General features: G+C 35.2%; 2 protein-coding genes across 9 annotated transcripts in view; one reads left to right on the top strand and one right to left on the bottom strand.

Moving 5' to 3' along the window:
* The window catches only part of LOC125055085 (dynein axonemal intermediate chain 7-like), a 34,936-nt gene that overhangs the window by 2,778 nt on the left and 6,654 nt on the right, over nucleotides 1–25,504 (top strand). For all 7 annotated transcript variants that reach the window (XR_007117817.1, XM_047657312.1, XM_047657314.1 and 4 more), the window contains 14 exons: nucleotides 318–361; nucleotides 480–546; nucleotides 684–787; nucleotides 1,959–2,050; nucleotides 2,989–3,122; nucleotides 3,879–3,931; nucleotides 5,351–5,485; nucleotides 5,766–5,840; nucleotides 6,214–6,413; nucleotides 9,149–9,315; nucleotides 10,351–10,486; nucleotides 11,312–11,412; nucleotides 12,384–12,459; nucleotides 13,017–13,102. Coding sequence is in view for 6 of the 7 variants with exons in the window: in XM_047657312.1 (XP_047513268.1) it covers nucleotides 318–361; nucleotides 480–546; nucleotides 684–787; nucleotides 1,959–2,050; nucleotides 2,989–3,122; nucleotides 3,879–3,931; nucleotides 5,351–5,485; nucleotides 5,766–5,840; nucleotides 6,214–6,413; nucleotides 9,149–9,315; nucleotides 10,351–10,486; nucleotides 11,312–11,412; nucleotides 12,384–12,459; nucleotides 13,017–13,102 (1,470 nt within the window). In the remaining variant the exon portion in view is untranslated. The remainder of the gene's footprint in view (nucleotides 1–317; nucleotides 362–479; nucleotides 547–683; nucleotides 788–1,958; nucleotides 2,051–2,988; nucleotides 3,123–3,878; nucleotides 3,932–5,350; nucleotides 5,486–5,765; nucleotides 5,841–6,213; nucleotides 6,414–9,148; nucleotides 9,316–10,350; nucleotides 10,487–11,311; nucleotides 11,413–12,383; nucleotides 12,460–13,016; nucleotides 13,103–25,504) is intronic.
* On the bottom strand, nucleotides 13,610–24,274 carry LOC125055086 (toll-like receptor 5). Of its 2 annotated transcripts, XM_047657318.1 has the most exons (8): nucleotides 24,169–24,274; nucleotides 23,122–23,252; nucleotides 22,105–22,247; nucleotides 20,994–21,159; nucleotides 18,863–20,212; nucleotides 18,657–18,790; nucleotides 17,963–18,090; nucleotides 13,610–13,925 (listed from the first exon to the last, which is right to left on the bottom strand). In XM_047657318.1, exons 1-8 carry the CDS (start codon nucleotides 24,183–24,185, stop codon nucleotides 13,712–13,714), a joined length of 2,283 nt encoding a protein of 760 aa, XP_047513274.1. In that variant the 5' UTR covers nucleotides 24,186–24,274; the 3' UTR covers nucleotides 13,610–13,711. The 2 variants fall into 2 exon arrangements, with proteins under 2 accessions (XP_047513274.1, XP_047513275.1); XM_047657319.1 differs by lacking the exon at nucleotides 18,863–20,212.

Raw genomic sequence — 25,504 nt, 5'->3', positions numbered from 1 at the left:
TGTGCCCTTTTCAGAAGGTTAGCCCTCTGAAACCTCGATCTATAGAATAGCTCCGTCATCGGTCTTAAAGGACACCCAAAATACTGTTTGATCAATATAATCTTAGTTACCGCCTACGTTATGACTGAGAGGAAATAAAAACTCTTTCAGTGACTTTAAATTGCTTCATTATTAGGATTTTGTTGTTCCAAATATTTGCTTTATAGAATAAAATTTATTATTTGTTAGTACGTGGCCCCGTTTTTGATTACATTATGCATTGAAACAAAGTTAAAAAAAAAATATCTCTTTTTTATCGTTTGTCTCTTTATTTTCAGAGATCAAGCCGAAAAAGAAGAAGGGCAAAAAGAAGGCGGAAGAGGTAAGACATCTTGCAATGAGTTCAATTATGATCAATAGTTTCATTATTAATCAAAAATAATTAATCTAATTTTTTTTATCAGTCAAAATTTTGATACTTATAAAGAAAAAAATTATAGGTTGTCGAAGTGGTTCGAAAAACAAGCAGTGAGCAGTTCCAGTGGTCCGAGGAGTCTTTAGTTGGAGGTGGGTATATCTAAAAATTAATATCATTATTTTAGTGAAAGCATTGGTCAAGGCAAATATTTTGCAACATTATATTTGTGTTTTAATAATTTTATACTCGCCTATGGATTAAATTTTAATTTATTTTCAAAATACAGAAGAACAGCAGAAAGTGGAAGAGGAAGAAGTTGAAACTAAAAAGAAGAAAGGCAAGAAGGGAAAGAAAGGGAAGGAAGTGGAAGAGATACCCGCCTTTGAAAAGGTAATGCATTTAAAGAATATTTGTAAGTCCAATTGTTAATTAATAAATGTCGTAATATTTATTCTATGCGAGTATTATACATATATATAAAGCTTCATTATCGGATAAAAGAATAATAATAAAGCCACTTTAATTCCATACTGTTAAAAATAACATATCAAACATTTTTATACTCTATGTTAGTTATTGTTATTTCCGCGTCTTTGTGTTGTACAGTGTGAACCCCTTTTTGGGTTAAGAACCTCCTCCTGAACTTTCCATTTGGATCTGTTCTTAGTTTCCTCCATCCATTTCTCCCCAGAAACCATATGGTTGGTTTAGTGTACGTATGACGCACAAGTGCTTGTCAGCAATTATTGTGAATAATGAGAACTATACTACCCTAATGTTTGCGTTGAGAAGAAGAAGAGAAAGAGTGGTCGAGATCGCTTGCGATAAGGCCGCCAGTTGCCTCCCTTTTCATTTATAACAACCTCTCCTACAACCTCTCTAACTCCTGACATGTCGGTTTCCTCACGATGTTTTCCTTCAACGTTCGAACGAATATTTAATGCGCACATAGAAAGATATTACATTGGTGCACAGCCGGGAATCGAACCTACGACCTCAGGTATGAGAGTCGCACGCTGAAGCCACTAGGCCAACTCTCCTATGTCAATTGTATTATATTTCTGCAACGAAGTGTTCATAAATGAATAAATGAACTTTAATTTAAACACAAACTTCATCAAGATTAATTCAGCCATTTGTTTGATGTATTAACGCAGTGACCTCAACAAGAAATAAATTATATTCGTAATATTTATTACGTCTTAAAAACCACAATATACAAGTTTTAATAATAAATGCAAAGTATGTTCTTATACAGTGTTCATTTCGAGTGAACTCGGTTTTATTGTTGCTACTGTTAATAAAATATCAAGAACAATTCTTCTGTTTACCATAGCAACGCTTTGCGCCAAATTTATTTCATTAACTTTTTATTCAAACGTCGATAAGAAAGCACGTGTGTTTAGTACGTATATATATAATAAGAATACAAATTATTGAATGAGTTGATCAAAGACAAAGTAAATTATCTCATTTTACACTAATATAGCTATTTTTAACGTAATTCAAATATAAAATAGACAAAAGATATTCAAAAGTGTAAAGAAAGGTTGCTTGACAGCCCAAAAATTGGAAAAGTATGAATAAGAAGGAGAGAGAAGTATGGCTTCAACAGCGTATAGAAGAATGGAGAGCGGAGAAAGAAGCAGAAAAGTTAGTTTTGTTCGATTGTAGACAATTAAAAGTAAAAATAGCCTTTACTTGTTAACCTTGTCCTTAACTTTTCTAGGTTTTATTTTAGTCTCGAAGGTCCCTTTGGATTCCAAAGGCCGACTTAAGGCCGTGTAAAAAAACAAATCAATGTACCACAAATGCAATTCGTCATAAATTGATTAGTCTTAGTATAATTAACTTAAATAATTAATAATAAAACTTAGTATTTGCCACATGACATACCTATGTATTAAAATGCATAAAGGGCCATGAATTTTAATTATCTAATACATAAAATTCTCGTGTCACAGTGTTCGTTCCCATACTCCTCCGAAACGGCTCGACCGATTCTTATGAATTTTTTTATGACTGAATCAGTCTGAGAATTGGCTATATATAATCTTTCAAACCCCTAAATGTTAAGGGTTTAAAAATTGAAATTTAGGGGGCCCTAAATTTATTTTTTTATTTTTTAGACAACATTCTTTCTTTTTATTTTTTTATGATACCGCCTACAAAACTACATACATTTTCACCCCTCTACGATCAACCCCTATTTATTTATTAAAAATTTATGACTTGAACTGTGAGGTTTAAATAGAGAAAAATTTACAGAAAAATCTAAAAAGATTTAATTCCGGAAAACCGAACAGTCCCGAGACTGTTCTACCAACATGGAAAATTTTGCTACCTTCTGAGGTAGCATAGCAAAATTTTCCATGTTGGTATGTAAAAGGTAGGCTAAGTAAAATCACATTAAGAAGAAACGAAGTTCGCGGGACAGCTAGTTAACGATATAATACGCTGTTTCATATAACTCATTCGTGGCTGTCTAATAATAAATCAGTAGTTTAATTAAAATACATGATTAATTTATTTGAAAAAGGTAAATAGTTTCCGGTAAAAAGTCACTTAGGAGTATGTAAATAAAATTGCAGACAAGCCATTTTAGCTGGAGCAAAGGAGAAGAGACTAGCCCTGGCGCGAGAAAGAGCAGAATTGATGGCAAAAGACAATGCCGAGCAGGAGATACGAAGAGATATATTGGCCAAGACGTGCACTTTGTTTCATAGTAAGTTCTTCTATTACTAAAAAGAAATTGGATGAGAATTTTTTTTTTTAGATTGAGGTTTCTTTTTTCAAGCATCATGACTTATCAAGGATTGTTTTTTTTTTTCTTAAGTTCCTCCTCATTTATTTAAATTTATATACGATTGCTGGCCATGCGTCATACTCGTGAACGGGTGCTACTTGTGGTGACTGGACGTACTTGAATTCGTGTATGCGGTGATGTTAGTTATTTCGACTATGTGTTTGCGTGTTGTTCCCACGAGAATGTAAGTGCGTGCTCCTATTTCACCATGCCTCCTGCTGATAGAGGATAAGTCTTTGTTTTTAATTTATGTTGTTATTATTAATTACTTAAGATGTCATGTGGAACATGGTGTAATGGTTGCAGCTCCTTACAAACGTTGTGTAAAAAAAACATGGCGATTTAAAAAGAGTGGCGGAGAGTTTATTGCCAGTTCTTCTCTTCCGTTCTATGCCCGTGATTTGAGAACTGGCACTAAATGTAAAGTTAGAAGCATTTCATATACATTTCTTTATTTTGACGTTCATAAGTGTATGTACATTGTGTTACCTATGAGATTCAATGATTTTGACTTTTGATTGTTATCATTTACCAAAAAATATCCTTGCCTAAAGACATGATTTGTGAAATAGTGGACCACCAAAACATATTTTTGTACCATATTCTTGCAAGTAAATTATTATTATTATAGACCAATAAATGATCTGGCCCTTCTTTAATTGGATAAATTTTCAGAATTTGATAAACAGAAAATTGACTATGCGAGAAATAAACAACTTGAGGCAGAGGTAAGAATTTGATTAAATTTTTAATCCCATTAATACGAAAAACCTTAATTATTTTCTACGCTTATGTACCATTTTTCAAGCCGTTTAGTAAAGATACATATCGCGTCTCCAGGTTTTGTATTCCGATAGTTTTAAGAATATTAATTGTCAATAATATATGGAAAGTAAAATCAAAACAAACACAGATCTTCTTTCATGATTATGATTAATTTCACATTATACAAAGCTGTGAGCAGTTGAGCAGTGTTGGCCTAGTGGTTTCAACGTTAAGGGCCTCATAGCTTAACGGTCTTATTAAGTGGCAGCTAGGTGAGGGGTACCGGGTTCGATTCCCGGTTCGAGGGCAAGTTTTAATTTAATTTAAATTTGTATTGTAAAATTACAAGTCGTCAGTAATTCAACATTCCTTTTTGTCCCTTGGGTAGAATGCCTGGCGAACCCCCAGGGCCCATCTTAAGCGCGTGTGGAGGGCTGAAGTGTATTTAGTGGGTGGGATCTCGCTACCCATCTGAATTGCTATTCAGAGGGCTTTGAATGTAGACCCAGCCCCACAGTCCCCGCGTCAAGCATGACATCCATTGTGCGGGCTGCTTAAGCGCACTTTCATCTCATTAAAATGTGGTTTCAACGTGCGTCTCTCATCTGGGGTCGTAGGTTGGTTCCGAGGCTGTGCACCAATACACTTTCCATGTTTTTTTTTGTTTTTTTTTTTATAGAACGGGGGACAAACGGGCAGGAGGCTCACCTGATGTTAAGTGATACCGCCGCCCATGGACACTCTCAATGCCAAAGGGCTCGCGAGTGCGTTGCCGGCCTTTTAAGAATAGGTACGCTCTTTCGCATTAAACACTCGCTCGTAAGTTAAACTAAGACATCGTAAGGAAACCCGCATGCCTTAGACCCAAAAAGTCGACGGTGTGTGTCAGGCACAGAAGGTTGATCACCTACTAGTTTATTAGAATAGCAAGACATATAAAGAAAGTCCATTGGTGCACAGCCGGGGATCTAACCTGCGACCTCAGGGATTAGAGCCGCACGCTGAAGCCAATTTTTTTCGTGGGGAAATGCGTTACGCATACCCTCCCGCGGCACGGTTGACCTGGTGGAGAAGGGTTATGTGGGACTCGCTGTTGTGCATACCCACTAAAACCCCACGGTGCCACCAGAAATCGTCCGGGACAAGACACGGTAACAGCGCAGCCTTCAGCCGTTAAACTCACGGTCCTCTACCACCACGAATGATGTGGAATGGACCTTGGCACAGCAAGGGCCTTTCACATCGGCAAGTTCACCCTGTTTTATATGGCCACTAGGCCAACACTGCACACTCGATATGCTTTTTTTAATTATATTATATCTCTGTTTCATTTGTCAATAGTCAAATATATGTTAGATGCTGAGAGTTATGTCTTTATCCAGTGGCAACAGTACCTCCGTTGTGACGGTCTTCCAGATCCGAGGGTTGTGACGCAAATGAATACGTACATCCATCTATGGCAGAAGGCAGCCTGCGATGATAATGAGTTGGAGATCAGGTGCAGGGATGCGTTGCCGGTAACAAACGCCATCAATAAACGTACTTTAATCTATTTATACTAATATTTATCTATTTTAAAATAAGTGTTGTTTGATGATTTGCTATTTTAAAAGAGTACCGAGAGTTTTTTACGCCGGCTTTTTCTCTCGGCCTACACCCTCTGTCTTCTTTGCCGATAAGTAGGGATGCCTACCAATTCAAATTTAATGACGTGAAATAAGTGATACCTGTATCATATGTTCCATAATATACATATTTTATTTTATTTTTTGTATAACCCTCAACCCTGTATCTCAGATGTTGGCGATGCTGGAAGAGATTGTGGCAAACTCACGGCAATATACAGCGCTTCAAGCGCAGTCTTATAATGAGGTACATAGTTATATTATACGCGAGATATTATATAGATTTAGTTGTTTTGAAAGGACGGCAACGCACTCGCAATCGCGGCAATGAGAGTGTCCATGGGCGGCGGTATCACTTAACATCAGATGAGCCTCCTGTTTTATAAAAAAAAATCAATGATGTTTACTGAAACTGTTTACTGTTTCAAAACTGTTTTATTCTTGTTTCTTATTTAAAGTGTCTATCTAACTATCGAATAGATTCTCCAGGTTCATTCTGTGTGCTTCTGAATCGTCGTTTGTTTCTGAAACTTTCCCGTTTTCCTACGATCTTCTAAATTCGAACGCCTATGACAACCGCACACTAAGCACATTTTAACATTACTCCATATAACATTCAGGTGCGAATAGCCCTTCGTGAACAACTATCCCAAGCTATCCAATGCGCTTCATACTCCCTCCTACGGGACTTGGAACATTGTTTGGTCTGGGACTCCATTCAGCTAGCAACGTATGGAAGAGAGTTCAATGGACTAATGCTAAATATTTGGGTTGCAATACCCTTGCCTACCAGGAAACGAAAGCCAGTGGAACCTGAACCGTACGTTTTCCAAGTGTATTAAGACGATTTATTCTTCAATATAGTACAATAATCTCTCCTATAACACGGTAGATTGATTTCGCATAGTGTTGCCCAAATGCAAGACCAAGACGAGACTTAGGTCAGTCTTGGTCTTGCGTCAATACACATGGTCTTGCAGAAAGAGTCTCGCAAGTCTTGCTAATACATATTCGCCTATTATTATAAGATATTCATGTGTATGTTTACAACATAACAAACAGTTTTTTTAATTATTTAAAAAACTGGTGTAAGTTAAAATCTGTTAAAATAATTAACTGTTGAAATCGAGCTTTCGTCAACTGTCATTTTCATACAAAGGTCTATCCACAGACACCGATCCGACCTCCCATGGATAGCTTGTATCGACAGATGGCTATCCGTCGATTGGTTATTGGCACACTTTTACAACATTTGGTTTAAGATTACTATCTTAGATGGTGCAGTATGGATTGAGATAGGTTATTGGGTTCTGGCGTTAATAACGCCCAAATCTCAGTTTGTCTTAACTGCAAGACGCAAGAGTCTTGAACACTTAAGTATTGTCTTGCTCAAGTCTTGCATTTTTCAGTCTTGGTCTTGCGAAAATGCAAGAACCAAGACCGATTTTGGGCATCACTAATTTCGCATTATAAACGCTTGCCCCATTTATCAGCTCCATCAAGCTGGAACCCGTTTAGAAAAAACTTGATTTTTCTAAATTTACTTTTATCTACAAACGATGCTAGTGAATGTAGTAAACTTTATTTTTTTGTAGTATCATTAATTGCGCCGAAAAAATAATTAATACCGCGCAAAGCAGGAAATATTACAAATAATTCAATAAAAAACTTTGAAACGGGTGCTAAATTGTTTGTAGTTTATTGTAGTGACAAAAAAAAAAATTTTTTACCCCACTTTATTAAAAACTACGGAATAAATGCTAAAATAACGGAACTATGCAAAAAAAAGACACCGACTCAAAAACTATAAACGATGCTCATAAATGTAGTATACTTTATTTTTTTGTAGTATCATTAATTGCGCCGAAAAAATAATTAATACCGCGCAAAGCAGGAAATATTACAAATAATTCAATAAAAAACTTTGAAACGGGTGCTAAATTGTTTGTAGTTTATTGTAGTGACAAAAAAAAATTTTTACCCCACTTTATTAAAAACTACGGAATAAATGCTAAAATAACGGAACTATGCAAAAAAAAAGACACCGACTCAAAAACTATAAACGATGCTCATAAATGTAGTATACTTTATTTTTTTGTAGTATCATTAATTGCGCCGAAAAAATAATTAATACCGCGCAAAGCAGGAAATATTACAAATAATTCAATAAAAAACTTTGCAACGGGTGCTAAATTGTTTGTAGTTTATTGTAGTGACAAAAAAAAAATTTTTTTACCCCACTTTATTAAAAACTACGGAATGAATGCTAAAATAACGGAACTATGCAAAAAAAAAGACACCGACTCAAAAACTATAAACGATGCTCATAAATGTAGTATACTTTATTTTTTTGTAGTATCATTAATTGCGCCGAAAAAATAATTAATACCGCGCAAAGCAGGAAATATTACAAATAATTCAATAAAAAACTTTGAAACGGGTGCTAAATTGTTTGTAGTTTATTGTAGTGACAAAAAAAAAATTTTTTTACCCCACTTTATTAAAAACTACGGAATGAATGCTAAAATAACGGAACTATGCAAAAAAAAAGACACCGACTCAAAAACTATAAACGATGCTCATAAATGTAGTATACTTTATTTTTTTGTAGTATCATTAATTGCGCCGAAAAAATAATTAATACCGCGCAAAGCAGGAAATATTACAAATAATTCAATAAAAAACTTTGAAACGGGTGCTAAATTGTTTGTAGTTTATTGTAGTGACAAAAAAAAATTTTTTTTACCCCACTTTATTAAAAACTACCGAATAAATGCTACACCACATTTTTTGGTCACTACAATCAATTTAGCACCTGTTTCGAAGTTTTTTATCGAATTATTTGTAATATTTCCTGCTTTGCGCGGTATTAATTATTTTTTCGGCGCAATTAATGATACTACAAAAAAATAAAGTATACTACATTTATGAGCATCGTTTATAGTTTTTGAGTCGGTGTCTTTTTTTTTGCATAGTTCCGTTATTTTAGCATTTATTCCGTAGTTTTTAATAAAGTGGGGTAAAAAAAAATTTTTTTTGTCACTACAATAAACTACAAACAATTTAGCACCCGTTTCAAAGTTTTTTATTGAATTATTTGTAATATTTCCTGCTTTGCGCGGTATTAATTATTTTTTCGGCGCAATTAATGATACTACAAAAAAATAAAGTTTACTACATTCACTAGCATCGTTTGTAGATAAAAGTAAATTTAGAAAAATCAAGTTTTTTCTAAAGCGGGTTCCAGCTTGATGGAGCTCCATTTATCGCGTTATGTACAGATTCACGCTCAAGTTTTCTCGTTAAATTTAATCGAATGTTAAGAAAAAAGGATGTTATTAACGAAATAAGTGCGTAAGTAAACCCCCGCGTTATAAGGGGGAATAACCGTGTAATACGAAAGGTTAAATAACTTCACATGCTTACCACACACGAAGGGACTCTCTTGTCCCGCTCTGACAAATTGCGTTTATGCTATGATGAAAAGAGACTTTAGTTAAAACTTTTTATAGAACATATAGTTTAAAAATTAATATATAATTATTAATATTTTAGAGAACCAGTCGAGTTGACATTTCCCGCGATGCGTGTAGGTGTCAAACTGCCAAAGATCATAGACGGTTCCAATGTGTGCGTGCGCGCAGCTCGGTCTATGGTAGATCTTTTAAGTGAGAGTTCTAGGTCTTTTGCTTTAGCGGCTGAGATGCCTAATAGATATGAAGGTAGGTGTTTTGATACACTTGTTTACAACTGAGTAATAAAACTTTTGTGTATTAGTTTGGCGTAGCTAAATGGTTTGTTTTTTTTGTGAGGTCTTGAATTCAGTTCTTGTGAAAATAATTTCTGTTCGGAAGCATAGAGGACATCTGTTTGTTATTAAATAATTATTTAATTATTTATTTTTATTTACTAAATCTTAGTTACATTACAAATGAAAATATGAAACAATAATTATTAAGGATGCAACTGACGGCCTTATCGCTAACAAGCGATCTCTTGAAAGTGTGGTGCAAGGGTGCAAGAAGTGCATAACCAAATTAACAAATAAACAATAAAATTACAAGTAACCCTGAAAAAATATACATTTACCAAATAAAATAAAAAAAGTGCGTGCGTACAAAGTACACATGCCAGAAGTGAAACTTCTTTGGCAAACTAATTTTTAACTCTTTAGATTTCCGAGACTTAGAGGGAGGGAAAAAGGAAGATAATATGCTAGGAATTTAATGAATTTAATTGTCATTAAAATATTAAGTGTGTTAATTTATTTCTTTGATAATAAAAACACGTGGAATTTTAATTTACAATTCGTCATTTAAGATTTCAATATATTATTTTGCCTAAAGTATAAAATACTAATATTTCATAAATTCTCTTTACGAAATTTTAATTATAAAAATCACTCTCTCTCTCAATCGGTCCCAATCGCTCTCTCCCTTTTCTTCGACAAAAACGCTGCACATCTTCGTGACGTTCCGTAAATTTTTTACCCTCATGCACCTAAAGAAGTTTCACTTCAAAAATAAACTAAAAACAAAAAGTTAATCTTACGGTTCATTAATCATAATTCAATACATGAATTACTAAAGTCACGATTTAGCAGGATGGGATATGGTTAAGAAGTAGCCAATGGTATGGAATTGAGTATAATTGGAGCAGAAGTCTACGTCATAGTAGAATTTCTTAATTTTAAATTTTAAAATTATTTTGATATCACCGTTTATAATGATTTCATGACAATTAAATTTATATTTTAGATCTATTCATATTTAATGTAAAAGAGCACATAGAAACATACAAAATAAAGAAAGACCAGGATGTTATTAGAACAGCGTTTTACAAAGAGATCAAAGAAAAAATTACAGAAGTTGAGAAGTTTTTGAAGGCGAATCCGTAAGTGCTAAATACGTTTTCCTGAGAAATTTTAAGTCTTCTCACAAGGAATCTATTTGAATCTTCAATAGCAATACCAACTTCAATATTCAACAGTTTTTGTACGAAATTTCTAATTATATAAACGTGGTACAAAAGGCCAATACTGAAGTGGAATATCCGGGAGTACCTACATACATTTTTCTAGAGATTCACTTTTTACATCGACTCGAAACAATAATGCATGAAAATGTCGAAAATGAAACTTTTTTGTAGGTTTGATAAAGAAACCTATATTGTACCTTTGGCGTCGGGAAGTGGCGACCCCATCGCCAACTGGTAACCTGTGACAGAGGTTTCACCAGTGCAATCAATCAAACCCCTTCCTCGCTTTTAAACTTTCTGGCTTTAACCAAAGGCAGTCACGCCGAGCCATTTTTAAGGCAGTTTTTGCCGCGCACCATTACTCTACAAACCAGCTACCCATTGCAGTAGTTTAAATGCCGTTTAGTTGCCGGCCTTTTAATTTTTAAAAGGCCGGCAACGCACTTACTAGCCTTCTAGGCGCCGGTATCACTTAACATCAGGTGATCCTGCCCGTTTGCCATCTGTTATATGAAAAACACCTCCATATCGTATTTTGTCTTAGTAAACCAATGACTATAACTTTAGTTTACTACATATTTACCGTGAATTCATTACATAAGTCTCTGTACTGTCTACTGTATATTTGAGAGATGATATATATAATATATATATATGGGAAAATATTGCAAATATGTTTTGAACTTAATAATGATAATTTACTCACATAAAGTTATATGAGGCAAAATTTATTGCTTTTAGCTACACAAAAAATGAAAAAGAGAAGGAGGAATTGGATAATTTGAATATGGCTGAGCCGCCATTCTTACCTGATCCAAGAACATACATCGGGGAACAAAACGGTATGGTATTAATTTTAATTGCTGGGCTGATTTGTGAATCTACAATCCAGGACGCCACCCAAATGCATACAAAACATTCATTCAAATCGGGCAGCCGTTTAAGATGAGTTCAGTAACATACACACGTCCAGTAGAATTATATACATATATAAAGATAGATAAATTTAATCATCTTCAAAAAAAGTGTCCAACATACAAAACCAGGATAGCGCACTTTAAGATATTGTCATTGGACAATCGTAGAAAATTAATTGATGTATCGTTTGCATTTAAGCTATTTATAAATTTCATCCCATCATTCCATTTGTACCTCCTTTCCGGATTGCTTTGGTCAAAACTCACCGATATCCAGATTGAGCATTCTGATAAACGAGCTGGATGTCCATAGTTGCTCCCCTCACACTTTGAAATCGATTTTCGTTTAGCTTTTATATATTTTTTTGTGAGCAGTGTTAGCCTAGTTACTTCAGCGTCCGACTCTCATCGCTGAGGTCGTAGGTTCGAACCCCGCCTGTGCACCAATGGAGTTTCATTCTATGTGCGCATTCGCTCAAACGGTGAAGAAAAACATCGTGAGGAAACCGACATGTCTAAGACTCAAAAAGGCCTACAAATCACCTACTTGCCTAATAGATTGAAAAAAATGATCATGAAACAGATTCAGAAATCTGAGGCCCAGACCTAAAGATGTTGCGCCATTTATTTATTTTTCTTTAATTGTTTTATCTCTTTATGAATTTTATGTTTGCCTATAAGTCCATGTCACATTAAAAATTATATTTTATTTTTCTTGTAGCAATGTATCAGTGTGCCGAGTGTTGCCAAGTTTTTATAAATAAATCAAAATAGGATCTCGGGTTGGAGATTCTGTGCTACCGCTAGCACAGAACTAAAACTAATAGAAAATACAGTTTAAATAAATTTTATATTATCTTATGTACATTGTATGTATGTATGATTAATATTTACAGAGGTCCGTTTTGCTAAATACCTGAAGACGTGCATGACGCGTACAAGAACGGGCGAAATTAATTTGAGGAAATATAGGTAGGTATTTTATATATCTTGACAAAACTAAATCATCATCCATTAAATATGATTTTTAATAAAGAGATTTGTTTAAGAAGCGCAAAGACATTCGTTTTACTAATGTTTAAGAAAAGAGTTTTTCGTTCTAAGTCATGCCAGTATGGGGGCCTCATAGCCTAGCGGTCTTATTAAGTGGCAGCTAGGTGAGGGGTTCGATTCCCGCTTCGAGGGCAAGTTTTAATTTAATTTAAATTTGTTCTCGGCCTTTGGGAGGGTTGTGCGGTACCGGGCGAGTGCCTAAACCGTACACGGAGGACATGGTCGAATTACTAAGGCAAAAAGTACGAATTATAAAAAAAATCTTTTACTTGACGTGCCAGAGCCACATAAAAAAAAAGTCATACCAGTCGTATCGTATCGCAAATGTAGATTTCACTCATAGAATTTATAATATAATATAACCCACACCGGTGTTGAATCCCCAATATAACTAACCTAGTCTCGGAGACATTCATAAAAACTATATTAAAATTAAATATTTTCGCAGTTTACCACAATTTTTTAATAAATTTCAGAATTTGCAACGGCGTTCTAAATTTGGATCTACTGACGACGCCACCTCAACCAAAACAAATGAGGGGAGGAATTATTCTGACAGCCCGTAAGTTTAAAGAAATTTAAGGATATTTGTTGAGAAACCATTTAACTAGTTTGTAATAATTTTTCCACAAAAAGCAGTTTTTATTTGGCCTGTCAAAAAAATGTTATAAACATCCTGCCTAAACTCAGAGCCGCATTTAGAGGTCTGGAGGCATCGGAACAACAAAGTAGGTAGTGGAGGCCCCCTGATCCCAAATTATTTTCCAAATCCAATTGTTTTCAGTCGAGTTTTTCAATCAATAATTTATTGTGAAACCAAGTAGATTCTTTTAGTATTTAATAAAATTAAATTAAAATACTAACTAGAGAGAATTACTAGTCGGAATTTATAACATTTTCTATTGTCTCCTTTTTTGTGGAGGCCCTTGGGCTGAAGCTCCGGTGGCCATCCCCTAAATCCGGCCCTGCCTAAACTAAATCCATCTATTATAGATTTGTTATCTGATAAAATGTCATTTCACATGATAGCTGCACAATGTTATGTCATTAAATTACCATTAATTAAAGTGTGGCCAGTGAACATATTCCACTATGCCAAATAGTTTCTAGCATCAACCGATCGCAAATACAAACTTAAAAACTAAATTAGTTACTTATATCTCAAATATTCTTAAGCTAAAGAATCATTCTCAACGTTTTTCAACTTCTGTGTGACTAGGGACTTCTTCATTCTCTTCCAAAACTCCTTCTTCTCTGATTCTTCTTTCGGCCAGACGATGTAGGTCTTGGTCAGCATTAGGAAGTGCAGTGTATTTGGGCGTAGGCGACGTGGAATTTCTTCTACAAGAATTAGAATTAGATCTTCTCTTCTCGTCTCTAACAGTCTGAAAATAATATATTTGTTTACTACTCTCCTCAATCTAAGTACCTCAATCTCCTAAGCTTTTGTTGTTCCAGAAAATACAGATTTGAACTAAAAAAACAGTTTTGTGTTTGATAGTCAAATTGGTAACATAGTTAACTCCTTAAGAAAAATGTTAAACAATATGACATATTACATCATGTTGTCAATGGTGAAAGTTATGTAAACAATGACGGAACTGTTCTCCATTGACACATTACTTCTAGTAGTTAAGCCACCAAAGACAATTAAAGTAACTTAATTGTCTTTGACTACTAACCTAACGTGAGCATTATACGGTGGGCTGAAAAGTTCGTAAGCTGACACATAGATGGCGCTACTAATAAAAATAAATATGATTTTTAGTTAGCCCCAACTGAATTTTGTCATACTATTTGTTTTTGAGATATATTTGAGTGAAGGAACATTTGTTTGTTTAAAATAAAATGGGAAAAAAAGGAATTATTGTGTGTTAATAAAGCGTTTGTCAATTTGGGTGAAACCGCTAATTACCGATTATAGAGTTCTTCAGACCGCAGCTTAATAGTTCTCACAATCAATTACAGTCTTAAAAACCTTATTTATTTATTTTTCAGTATCATAATTGAACGCTTTAACGGATGTTATATGTGATGAAGAGCATTATGTAATAGTAGTGTTCACAATCATTAACCAAAAAAAAATAACGATTTAAGAGTAAAAAAAATGTGTTTATTTATTATAACAATGCATTATAATGTGTACGATTTTTGAACTCTTTTATATAAACCTGTCAGGAATGCCAGATCTTCCATAACTGAATAGTTGATTCCATTTTTTTTTCAATGTAATTGAAAAAAAAAATTATTTTATAACTGTTTACAATATCATCTGCCATATTTTTGTAAAACAAAAAGCATTGCGCACCGCGTAACTGGCACGAGTGCCTGAATGAGTGTATTTGTCCATGTAAGTGAATGAGTGAATATAATGTGTAACTACAGGTCTCAGAAGCATCACCAACTCTGCGTAAGGTATCAAGGATCAGAAGCCAGCTCTTTAACCGTTTTTTAGATTGTGGACGGTGAGCGTGTAGATATAAAACGGTATTTAATTTATTATATATGTGAGAGTGACGGAGAGTTTGTTGCCAGTTCTTCTCGTACGCCTTGAGAACTGGCAGTAATTTAGAAGCATTTATTTTTTTACTAACTTTTAAAGCTACTGTGGTAATTATTATTGAAACTATGGAATTAAAATTTCTTTAGAATAAACGACAATTTACTAGATATTTACATAACTCCACGTTTGGAGGGCTTTACTGGGATCGCTGTAGGTATTTGCATTTTTATTTTCGGCCCCAATAAGAAGTTGGAGATTCTAATTAGCTGTAATTATTTATTTATTAATCAACACGTTTAGAAGATTATCATTGTCACATAATGAAACCTGATATTTTAACGTACAATAAATTGTTCATAAAAGCAAAAAATTATAAAACCAAACTTCTATGTTTTTAATAATATGATTAGTATATTTTTTTTAAACAACTTATAAAAATGATTTCATTCGGAACAAAATGTATTCACGAGTGAAACCGATAGGTCGATGTACTTTTGTTTTAATGTCAAATAAATAATTAATATATGTAGATGTTATTAAAATAACAATGTAACAATTATATTTAAATTCAATTGTATTTAGAATTGTGTTGTTATCGTTGACAAAATAATTTATTGGGACATTTTAAAGTCATATTCAAAAATGAAGCGCTTAGCACTAAGTGTGAAGGGCGTGCGTACAAAGTACAAATGTCAGAAGTGAAACTTCTTTGACAAACTAATTTTTAAGTCTTGTTCACATTTATACAAATCTAAAACTTTAGATTTCCGAGACTTAGAGGGAGGGAAAAAGGAAGATTTGTTAGGAATTTAATGAATTTTATTGTTATTAAAATATTAAAAGTGTCGAAGATTAATACAAATTATAAATTTACTTTTAAATTTATTTCTTCGATAATAAAAACACGTGGCATTTTTATTCGTCATCTGAGATATCAATAAATTATTTTGCATAAAATATTATAAAATACTAATATTTGATAAATTCTCTTTACGAAATTTAAATTTTAAAAATATAATTTCTATTAGGTAATTCGCCCTTTTCTTCGATAAAAACGCTGCACATCTTCGTGACGCTATTATTATTATTATTGCGTTTCATCGGTAAAAATTTTCATACGCCTAAAGAAGTTTCACTTCAAAAAGAATAGTGCGTGGAGTCCCTCCGCGCGGAAGAAGTGAAACTTCGTAAGGTGGAAATGAAAATAGGAAGCATTCACTCTTGTTCTGTCTCTTTCTATTCTCCCTCCCCAGCGTTAAACGCTTAACACAACCTTGTTGAAAGTCGTATTAGAAGTTTCACTTCAAAAAAAAAATAGTACACATAATAAAAAAGGATGCATAGTTAAAAGAGAAAGTGGGATGCTAGTCTCTTCCATTTAACATATTATTGATTTTAGGTTCTTTAGAATACTTTTGGTTTCAGCATAGGACAGGTTGAGAAGATGTTCCTTAAGATTTTGTTTTTAAGAAAGTGGTTAGAAGATGAAAGAGCCTTTGAAAGAGAAAAAGCGTTGGGCGAAGAAAGTGCGTTTTTTGGGTAGCTTATATTATATAAGTTTGTGTTGGTGTGGTCGGTGTTTGTTTCCAAAAAAGCCATTGGCCGCGTCCACACCGAACGATCCACGCTCCACGCATCGCGATCTTGGATCGCGGATCGCGGGATCGCCGATCCATTTTGGATCGTTCGGTGTGGATGTGGCTATTGAATATAGTTGTCTAAGCGTTAGATGTTTTGTACAATTTTGAAGTTGCGTATCGAAAAGGTTTGATATAGAATTTCTTATATTAGAAGCATTTAATGTATATTTCTTTTTTGACGTTCATAAGTGTAAATTGTGTTACCTATATGAATAAATGATTTTTGACATTGACTTTTAAGAATGGCGCGTTGGACACGCTCAATTTTCAGCAATGTCTTATCGATTTGACACACGGAAGTCACACTTAGGCCTACAACGCACTAGCGGCTGGCCGCAATGCTGTGTGCCGCTGCGGCAGGCCGCACATTGATTATTACATGAAACCGCACGATAACGACGCACTGACTTGCGGACAACCGTCAACCGCTCCGGTTGATCTGGAGCTGCGGCGAGCCGCACCGGTTGAATGATGCGGCGCGCCGCATCCCCTCCACGGACTCGGCGCGGTTAGCCGCAAATACCACGTCCTACCCGCCTCAGTCATCGCTTGTTCCTTGCGCTAGGCACTACGCAGAGTTTTTTGACGATATTTTCTACGATGATATAAATAAATAACTACCGCAACTTCTTCAACATCCATCATGTGCAATATTTCAAGAAGCACTGACGAGTGACGATTGCGGCAGACCGCAATAGGGACGGTTAGCCGGAATACGGCATGCCGCTAGTGCGTTGTAGGCCTTAGGATGAGAATTAAAAACAGGACTTAGCGCGGACTATCCAATACATTTACTACGGGAGTCAGACTTAGTGCCAAGTTTTATTTCTAAATCTGACCTTTACGCCCGTTTGTGTGAATCGAAAATAAAAGTCAAGAGAAACTTGCCTCCACTAAACTAGCCGCCCGCAAATTATTTCACCAAAATCATCTAAAATAATATATCCGCCTAAGTATGGGACAGTTTCTAAATAATATTGACAATAATAAAAAAGTTAATTTAGTATAAGCGATAGGTATTCAATACTTTTTTTTAATATATATTAAATAATAACAGTGTTCGCCTGGTGGTTTTAGCGTGCGACTTCCATTCCTGAGGGCGCAGGTTCGAACCCCGGCTATGCACCAATCGACTTTATGTCTATGTACGCATCTAACAGTCGCTCAGTGGAATCAAATATCGAGAGCGCAGGCACAAAGCGCTTATTACTTGCCTATTAGAAGAAATATAATCATCAAACAGATACAAAAAGAAGAAAGGCAATAAAGAGATACTTACCTATGCTGAGCCAAGTGCATTTCAAATTGGCACCACTGGCTGAGAAGAAAACGTCTAGATATGATTAACATTATAGACCGGGATCTATCCATACATGATACTATGTTCTCTAATATTGAGAGTCCAACCTGCAAGAAACAAAGTCATATGAAGAATAATATGAATTAATATCCTATGTTCTCAAAAGGCCAATTTAGTTCGAGGAATACACAACCAAAACTTTTTTATGGAATGGGGAACAAACAAATGTATCACTTTACATTAAGCCTTACTGGTCACCTTTTATTATTTTATTTAAGCATCTGATAAAAGGTTCAAGGAACAAAAATTAACTTAAGATTATAAAAAACTTAATTCATACAATAATTATATATTATACAATCGATAACAAATGCTAGAAATATTCAATAAGAAGAAACAAAATGGCCGAACAAAGAATCGGTATTTTTTTTAAATTTTCATGTACAAATCTATTGAGTGTGTGTGTTGAGTGTACAGGCGTACCTTGTTAAAAATACGACTGAAACAGACACAAAAATGTGTGAAGAGGTAGATACGCACTTAATTTACACATATTTTTTTCAGTTTGGTGTTAAGAAAGCACGGAAGGTCGATCGACTACTTTTTTTTGGATGCTTGACAATTCAGTAATTTTTTACAAGCAAAACACCGGAATGAATAATATAAAATATACCTGAAAATCTCGCTCATGTAAACACACGCTTATATTGCAGTCAATCTCCACGTGAGGCAGCAATTGGTCCAGAACCCATGCCCTGTCTTCATTGCAATACGACACAAATACGTCGTAATTGAATAGTTTGTTTTCTGAAGTAATTACAAATCATTTATACAGTTATAATTCTAATTACATATATTAATTAATATTATAATTCTCACCGACATAATTAACATCCTTGTCACTGATTAAACTCAACATAGCCGAATTTCTCATTGTTATCAAGAAGTACTTAAAATTCCGTTTAAAAATATAGATGAAAACTAAAATAGGCAGGATTACCAATAATATTAAGAGAAGCATGAGATTGCTTTGTGTTGCCACTGTCAAATCATCGGGCATGTCCCTCATGTCCTCTGAACACGTAGGTACTTCATTCAAAAAGTTTTTAATGCCTGTGTGAAAAGATAAGCAGCTATATGCATCTTCATCGTAATCCAAAAACAAGTAATTCCCACTACTATTAACCGGAAACCCCTTGAAACAATTTGATATTGTATCTTCGTTGTCCATTTTAAGGCATGCTGATGTTAGATTTGTTCTATTCGTGATTATATTGTTGTATTCTAAATAGCCGACGTGGAAAATGTTATTTTCATTCGTAATTTGCTCAAGTGGCGTCGGCGTCGTTTTCAATTCATTTTCATACGCAATTTCATATATCTCTCTTATAAGGCAATGACAAATCATTGTGTTTTTGGATAAAGACAGGTACTTTACATTGCTTATATCAGATAAAATAACATCAGATAACATGTTCAAATTGTTTCCCACCAAAGACAGGAGTTTTAAGCGAGGCATACTTGAAATAACAGGGGAAAACCAAATGGAAATTCTATTATGCCCGAGATCTAGTACTTGCAAGTTTTCTAATGTCTCCATCGTGGTTTTTGGAATTTCGGTTATTTCGTTGTGCGAAACTTTCAGAATTTCCAACTTTTTAAAACCTTTGAAAACGTGCAGTGTACTCAAAAGGGTTGAATGTGCATATACCACTCGTAGTGTATTCTCTAATCCTCTTAAAGTTCCATTATCTGATATGACATCACTGTTGCCGGAAATATCTAAATATTTGAGTGGTGAACTACCGAAAGTGTTTGGTCGCAGTTTGAATATTTCTGTATAACATATGGATAACCTCTCCAACTTATTACCAAGTCGGCTTAATACAGGAATATTTCTTGTGCTCAAAGGAGTAAATGAAAGGTCTAGTGATATCAGGTTCAAGTGAACAAAAGTATCCATAGATTCAAATGTAAGGGTTTTCACAGGATCATTCCTATCGACATATGTCATTCTACTTAAATCTATATGAACTAGATTTCTGAGGCCACTAAAGGCATTTGCATCTATAAACGTAATCTTATTTTCTCCTAAATACAAATGAGTTAAGGATGGCATTCCTATGAATGTGAACGCGTCCAGGGTATCAATTTTACACGCTCGCAGATCTAACTGGCGTAATCTCTTAAATGTCACATTCCTTAGACCGATGGACCATGAGGGTATTCCTTAAATAAAAGAAAAATCGGTGAGTTATAAGGTTCTGTTGTTTTGCATGGTTTGGGTGATATTAAAAGGTCTCAGTTACGGCAAACAACTTTTAGCGACTAGCGACTAGCGAGCCTTGTATCAGTATAAGTCGCGGTTGGGCGGTTGCCCTTTTGCCCCCTGTTCTATTAAAACTTTGTAGTAATATTTAAAGCACCAATAAACAAAAAAAAACAAACCAGTGGCGATACAACCTTTTTAAGTCTGAGCCTTAGATTTATGTATCTATTTCATGTTCATTTGTCAATCTAATAGGCAAGTAGGTGATCAGCCTCCTGTGTTTAACATGCCGTCGACTTTTTGGGTCTAAGGCAAGCTGGTTTCCTCACGGTGTTTTCCTTCACCGTTCGAGTAAATGTTAAATGCGCATAGACAAAAGTCCATTGGTGCACAGCCGGGGATCGACCTTAAGAGTGCGTCCACATCTGGCGAATATGCCGCGAATGTGCAGCTCGCGAGCAGTTTACAAGCTGCGCGCGTGCATTTTTGTTCGCTCGCAACCTAAGCGCCGTACGCGAACAGCGCGTGGGCGGCGTGCTAGGGGCTCGCCTCTTCCTTCCGTCGACGCCAGTAAACGGAACTGTAAGAGCGAGAATTAAGTGCGTGCAGCTCGCAAACGGCTCGCGAGCTGCACATTCGCCAGATATGGACGCACCCTAATGATAAGCACGCTGAAGCCACTAGGCCAACACACATATTATATACTTCTATATGGATTAATTACTACTAAGAGAAACGTACTTGTATTACTAGCTAGTCCCGGAAACACTTCTTTTGCAAATGTGGCGTTTATGGACGCCTCGTAAGCCCCCGTCTCCCGTATTCTTCCAAATGAATTTCCATAGAATGTGACGTATTCTAAACTCTCCGATATGGATTTTTGCAAGTTACCTTGAAAGGTGAAAATCTGAAAATTTTATTTCTTTATATAAATGAACAATAGCGAAGTTTCAATCAACTTAGAATTGGCTCGTTATTTTAAGCGCCCTTTTTTAGTCGTAATTTATTCAGAGCTGCCCTGCGATTCTGTAACTCACTTTTCGATCTAACACAGCGGTTTTCACATCGGCGGTCGCTCTCAAATCAGTAGTGAAGCAGTCATTTTATGATTTGGCATTCTGAAAAGGTGGGAGCTTGTAGTTTATTGTTTATCAGAATGCCAAATCATAAAATGACTGCTTCACGACTGATTTGAGAGCGACCGCCGATGTGAAAACCGCTGTGTGAGTTCGAAAAGTGAGTTACAGAATCGCAGGGCTGAAACCTTCGAATCAAATAACATCATCTTGAAGCTTATCTATAGTTACCGTATATCTCAGCAGCTTCAGCCAGCAGTATTAATATTAGCTCTGAATTAAAAGACATATTACAAAAGTTTAGACAGAATAATAGCAGTTATGGCATAGTGGCTTCAGTATGCGACTCTCATACCTGAGATCGTAAATTCCAGCCCTGGTAATGGACTTTCTGCCTATGCTTTACCACTCGCTCGTACGGTGAAGCAAAACATCGTGAGATAACCGGCAATCCTTAAACCCAAAAGTCGACGACGTGCACGGCCCAACAGGCTGATCACCTATTTGCAAAAACAAATGTTCACGAAACAGACACAGAAATATATGTCTCTCGAAAGCTCTATTATTAATTACGGATCTAGAATTCACGTCACAAAGTATTTTTTTTAAATAACAGATTTGGCAGTTACAGAATCTGTATTTACTAACAAACGCTTTCGTAACAATATTAATTAAACATTTATTATACATGGAAAACTGTCAAGGCTCTGAAAGGGTCATGACTCCTGAAACCCATTGAACATAACAACTCAAATATATTTTCACTTCTTACTCACCGGAGGAACTCGTTGTAAACTAGATTTGGCTATACTCAGATATTTTATGTTGTCCACGAATTTCCGTCGGCCAGAGTTCGCTATATATTCCTCTATAACAGAGGCGACATTTTGTACGTGTGATAGATCTATTGCCCGTGTGTCTGAAATTTAGTCAAAAGAAAATTGTATTTTCATCATAATTATTACTACTATTATGATTAACCCGAGAGCAGCCCTGATAAGGAGGGAGCTTGTAGTTTATTGCCAGAAGGCCAAATAGTAAAATGACTGCTTCCCGACTGATTTGAGCACGACCGCCGCTGTGAAAACCGCTGTGCGAGTTCGAAAAGTGAGTTACAGAATCGCAAGGCAGTGTTCGCCTAGTGGCTTCAGCGTATGACTCTCATCCCTGAGGTCATAGGTTCGATCCCCGGCTGTGCACTAATGGACTTTCTATGTCACATTTAACATTGGCTCGAACGGTGACGGAAAACATCGTGAGGAAAACGGCTTGTCTTAGAGGCAAAAAGTAGTCAGTGTGTGTCAGGCACAGGAGGCTGCCTATTTGCCTATTAGATTGACAAATGATCATGAAACAGATGCAGAAATCTGAGGCCCAGACCTAAAAAGGTTGTAGCGCTACTGTTTTTTATTATGATTGACTAAAGTGTTCTCATGTGTAGTGTAAAGTACTGACTTCTTTAACGGAAATAATATTAAAATTACGTAATTTAGATAACTCGTAAATTCGAGTGCATTCCTCCAATACAAAGAGAAGTTATATTTTATTGACAAGTAGAGTAACCCAAAGAGAATATTATTCTACCACATTTCCATAAAAACCATTTATAAAGACTTCAGCCGAATTGCTTAGTTCTTTATACCGAGAGTGGCGGAGTTTCTGGTCCGCTTTACGCCCTTGACTTGCGAACTGGTAGTAAATGTAAATTTAGAATCAATTTAACATCTTGTCTATTGACGTTTATAAGTACTTGTTTACCTAGACGAATAAAGTTATTTTGAGTTTGAATTTACCATTGACTGTTAATTGGCCATCCTTGGTGACCCAGGACTGCAGGTCGGTCATATACCCGGTAAGACAGGGCGATTCATTAGGATATATGCGGCTGCTTTGTGATAAACTTAAATGAAATATGTAGATTATACTGAAAATTAAAAAGAAAATAATTCACATTACAAGGATATTACAGATGCTAGACAAGCTGGTAGAATAACAGTTCTGGAACAGCTGCATACTGGAAAATGCAAGGATATAAAAAACTTGAAATTAAAGTCATAAAAAAGCACTTTTTTACCGGATTTGAAGTTATGTTTTATTATAAATTTACAATTATACACCGTCACCGTAACCACGCACACTGTAAAGCACGCTAAACGTCGTTTAAATTTAAAATAATTGTAAATTTATAATAAAATATAATTTCAAATCCGGTAAAAAAGTGTTTTTCTATAATATCTAAAAGGTTATGTCAATAAAAGACAATACTAGATTACATTCATTTCTAAAAACAAATTAGCCCTATTCTGGATAAATAATGTTATATGTAATTAATTGTGATATGTAGGGATTTTCTATAATTACTACCATTAATAATGTAGCCAGTAGTCATTTAAATAGAACTTAGTTAACGGATTTTAACTCTGTTTTATTTATAAGTACTACACATCCCTGTCACAGCAGAAGAGATAAGAGTAACGACCAAAGTAGTAGACAATTTAAAGAAAATAAAGCAATTGAAATGGCGCTGGACATGACGAGAGATAACAGGTTGAAATCGATAAAATAATAACAGGATGGCAACCACAAAATGAAAGAAGGAAAACAGGAAGACAGAGGAAGAGATGGGCAGACAATATAAAGTGAATAGGAGGCACAACTTGGACAAGAAGAGCTATTAGAAAAGAATGAACCAAATCAAACAGTTGAATTTCGACGTTTTGGCGAGTTTAATCAATTGATATAGGAGTCCTGTATTTGCTTCCGTGTATGACGTATCAACGACACAATTCAATTCCTACGTTTATATACAAATATATTAATATAGTTATAAAAACACTTACGAAATCCGTAAAATCATTTTGTGTCCATATGAAAATCATCACACATTTTATGTGTTAATAACACAAACTGACACAGATATCGTTCTTAACACACGGTCCACTATATCTGAAAACAAATTATTGATTAAGTTATCTCGTATAAATTCGCGATTATAATATCTTATCTTAATAGAAGTGTCTATAATATTCTTGAATGTTTCAGATTTTATTCTAAGTCAATACCCAATATGACACCGAAGCGAGAGATTTTAAGGGATTTTGCCCCATTGTTTAGGTCGTGATGGAACTGTTATATTAACCATTATACCACACAACCACCATTCATAGTCGTAACATTTACTATACTAATATAAAAAGAGGAAGAATAAAATAAAAAAATATAGATCGATTTAAAAAACTCTATCTCATATAATAATAATAATTAAAGCCTTTATTACTGTAATTACTTATACCTACTAGTACATACAAATGTGAAATACAAAAAATTACACTAAAAATATAAATATAAATACTAATCATTAATCGGCAAGTCGGTAGGTTGGTTTCTGTTCTACAGCTTGTCCTTGGACATAGGCCTCTAAGGGCTTCCACTCTTCTCTTGTTCTGGCTTTACGTAGCCACATAGGGCCAGCTACTCTTCGCACATCATCTTCCCATCTTTTTATTTGTCTTCCTCGTTTCGTTCCTATCTCATATAGCTTATTATAAATGCTTTTTTTTAATGAGATGAAAATGCGCTTACGCAGGCGCGCGCCATTGATGTCTAGCCTGACGCGGTGTCTGTGGGGATGGGTCTACTCAAAGCCCTCTGCTATTCAGAGGAGTAGCGAGATCGCACCCACTAAAAACACCTCGGCCAACGCACGCCCTTAAGTTGGGCCCTCGGGGTTCGCCAGGCATTCTACCCAAGGAGCTTATTATAAATGCTCCATTAATCCTACATCCACAGAATATATTTATTTATAATACTTTAGACGTGCGAAGAGCAGTCGTAGGTTCGAACCCCAGCAGTCCACCAATGGACTTTCTTTCTATGGTTCGCTTAAACGGTGAAGGAAAACATCATGAGGACACCGGCTTGCTTTAGACCCAAAAAGTCGACGGCGTGTATCAAGCACAGGAGGCTGACCCACTTGTCAATTAGATCACATAACAGATACAGAAATCTGAGGCCCAGACCTAAAAACGTTGCACTGCCACTGATATATTTTATTTTGTATTCGTTTTATACAAATTTAAGTTAGACCTAACGCCTTACATCTAGAAGAATTGTCTTTGCAACTGTAATTATTTAAGTTAATAAAATCGAATACAAAATGATTGATTTTAACTCTCT

Source organism: Pieris napi, chromosome 13, assembly GCF_905475465.1.
Source record: "Pieris napi chromosome 13, ilPieNapi1.2, whole genome shotgun sequence".
NCBI lineage: Eukaryota > Metazoa > Arthropoda > Insecta > Lepidoptera > Pieridae > Pieris > Pieris napi.
Note: the sequence above shows the minus strand (reverse complement) of the source record. Positions and strands in the feature narration are given on the sequence as shown.

Bases quoted from the DNA above. Each gene is read 5' to 3' on its own strand.
- LOC125055086 (XM_047657318.1), bottom strand. The intron at 18,791-18,862 runs GTGAGAATTATA...TAATTACTTCAG, and splicing joins CAAGGATGTTAATTATGTCG to AAAACAAACTATTCAATTAC. The intron at 18,091-18,656 runs GTATATTTTATA...TGTTTCTTGCAG, and splicing joins TACATGAGCGAGATTTTCAG to GTTGGACTCTCAATATTAGA.